We start from the raw sequence: 2,174 nt of genomic DNA on the forward strand, positions 1-2,174 counted from the left end.
CAGTGTTTAGAAAGGACACTGAGTTAGTCTTTATCGTCTAGAGGCTAGGTATCAGTGTTTAGAAAGGACACTGAGTTAGTCGTTAACGTCTAGAGTCTAGGTATCAGTGTTTAGAAAGGACACTGAGTTAGTCGTTATCGTCGAGAGTCTAGGTATCAGTGTTTAGAAAGGACACTGAGTTAGTCGTTAACGTCTAGAGGCTAGGTACCAGTGTTTAGAAAGCTAGACGATTAACGACTAACTCAGTGTCCTCACTGATACCTAGTTTAGAAAGGACACTGAGTTAGTCGTTATCGTCTAGAGTCTAGATATCAGTGTTTAGAAAGGACACTGAGTTAGTCGTTATCGTCTAGAGTCTACCTCTAGACTACCTAGACTCTAGACGTTAACGACTAACTCAGTTTCCTTTCTAAACACTGGTACCTAGCCTTTCTAAACACTGCTAGACGATTAACGACTAACTCAGTGTAGTGTCCTTTCTAAACACTGATACCTAGCCTCTAAAAACCTTTACTTAGTTATCAATCTAGTTCTTTTTTCAGATATACTAATTATCACGAGAAGTACTATTAATAACACACAAACTGTCCTCTAGGGAAAACCATCTTTACGATATTTAATCTAGTCTGTACAGGTTTTCTTATAAAGCAGTCTTAAGTGATATTTCCTTCTCTATAGGTCTGCCTGTTTGGAGCGAAGATGCAGCCGCCCCTGTGTACAGAGGGGCGGAGGATGAGTTGTCAGTTGCAGCCGCCGAGATCGTTGAGGTGAAGGAAGCCTTACCAACAGTGACAGTCCGTGGTTTCCTTAACTTCCGAACAACTATAGATAATACAGTGATTGTTTTTACACCAGCAAATGGTGGAAAGACTGAAAGTCCGAAACCCTCACCTGAAAAAACGCAGGTCCCTATTGTTGATAACACGAAGGTTCAAAACGTAGCCTTTACGCAGAGTCCAGGTTTACTGAAGCCTCATCGGTCAACGAAGGAACCTTATCGTCAAGAGGTTCTCAACAATGTCATCCCAACTTCACGTAACTTGTATCCAGCAAGAACACACTCTCCGCTGTCCCGTTCATCCTCCAAACCCCCGACTGCTCCTACAAGAGCACCACCTGTTCAGCCCCTGTATCCGACAGGTTTAGTGACTGTTTTGGGAGGGACCCTGGTCGAAGACGGAATAACCACCGTCCATGAAACCAGTGTTATTGGAACTTACATAGACGGAAAGTATGCCCAGATCCTACAGAGCACTTCAAGGATCCTACAGAGCTCTTCAAGAATCACCTTTGCTGCTTCAAGTACATCTTCGCAAGAACAATTCCGACCTTCTCCAACTCCTGCCGCTCCTCCTGAAACTACCACAAGTAGTCGTGATGATACGTTTCACCCTTCCTCACGGGATCATAAAACATTGAAACAAATTGTTCATCCGGACAGAGCTTCAGTTGCGTCAGATGAAGAGCTCGAGGGGTTGGAACCTAAGACTGATGATAGCATTTCCAGTAACACGGTTCTCCAGTCATCCTTTAAACCCCCTGAACTATTTCCACATCGACTGGACCGACCAACAGAATCTCTAGACACTGTTCATTCCAGCACTATGGTGACCTTAGCCATCCGTCCACGACAATCTAGTTCGTCCGAAGAGGAAAACACAGTTTTTATGCGCAGACAGCACAGAAGACCGTCATCCAGATTTCAGTACATCCCCAGACGAAGAAACACAAACACGGTGCGTACGTTAATCACATTGCACGTATGTGTCGTGTACTTGTGATGTTAAAAAAAAAAACCTCTGCCCATGACAACAACCATTGGAATGTGATTTGTTTACAAGTATAAATATATTTATATCTTTCTATGAACTTTATTAAAAACTGTGTGTCCTTTCTAAACACTGATACCTAGCCTCTAGAGGATAACGACTAATTCAGTGTCCTTTCTAAACACTAATACCTAGCCTCTAGACGTTAACGACTAACTCAGTTTCCTTTCTAAACACTGGTACCTAGCCTCTAGACTAACTCAGGGTGAATATTGTCTGTGGGGTAGGCTAAGGATAGGATATGACTGTTGACCAGGGTGAATATTGTCTGTAGGGAAGGCTAAGGATAGGATATGACTGTTGACCAGGGTGAATATTGTCTGTGGGGTAGGCTAAGGATAGGAT

The 2,174-nt window shown here is 43.2% G+C and overlaps 1 protein-coding gene across 1 annotated transcript; it reads left to right on the forward strand.

Moving 5' to 3' along the window:
- Positions 1-634: 634 nt before the first annotated feature.
- Positions 635-1,736, forward strand: LOC111084535 (the record flags this gene model as incomplete). Its single annotated transcript, XM_022381223.1, has 1 exon — positions 635-1,736. A coding segment is annotated over one exon (1,102 nt), but the record flags the coding sequence as incomplete, so codon positions are not given.
- Between the last annotated feature and the right edge of the window lie 438 nt (positions 1,737-2,174).

This window comes from Limulus polyphemus, unplaced genomic scaffold (genome assembly GCF_000517525.1).
Source record: "Limulus polyphemus unplaced genomic scaffold, Limulus_polyphemus-2.1.2 Scaffold78363, whole genome shotgun sequence".
Taxonomy (NCBI): Eukaryota; Metazoa; Arthropoda; class Merostomata; order Xiphosura; family Limulidae; genus Limulus; species Limulus polyphemus.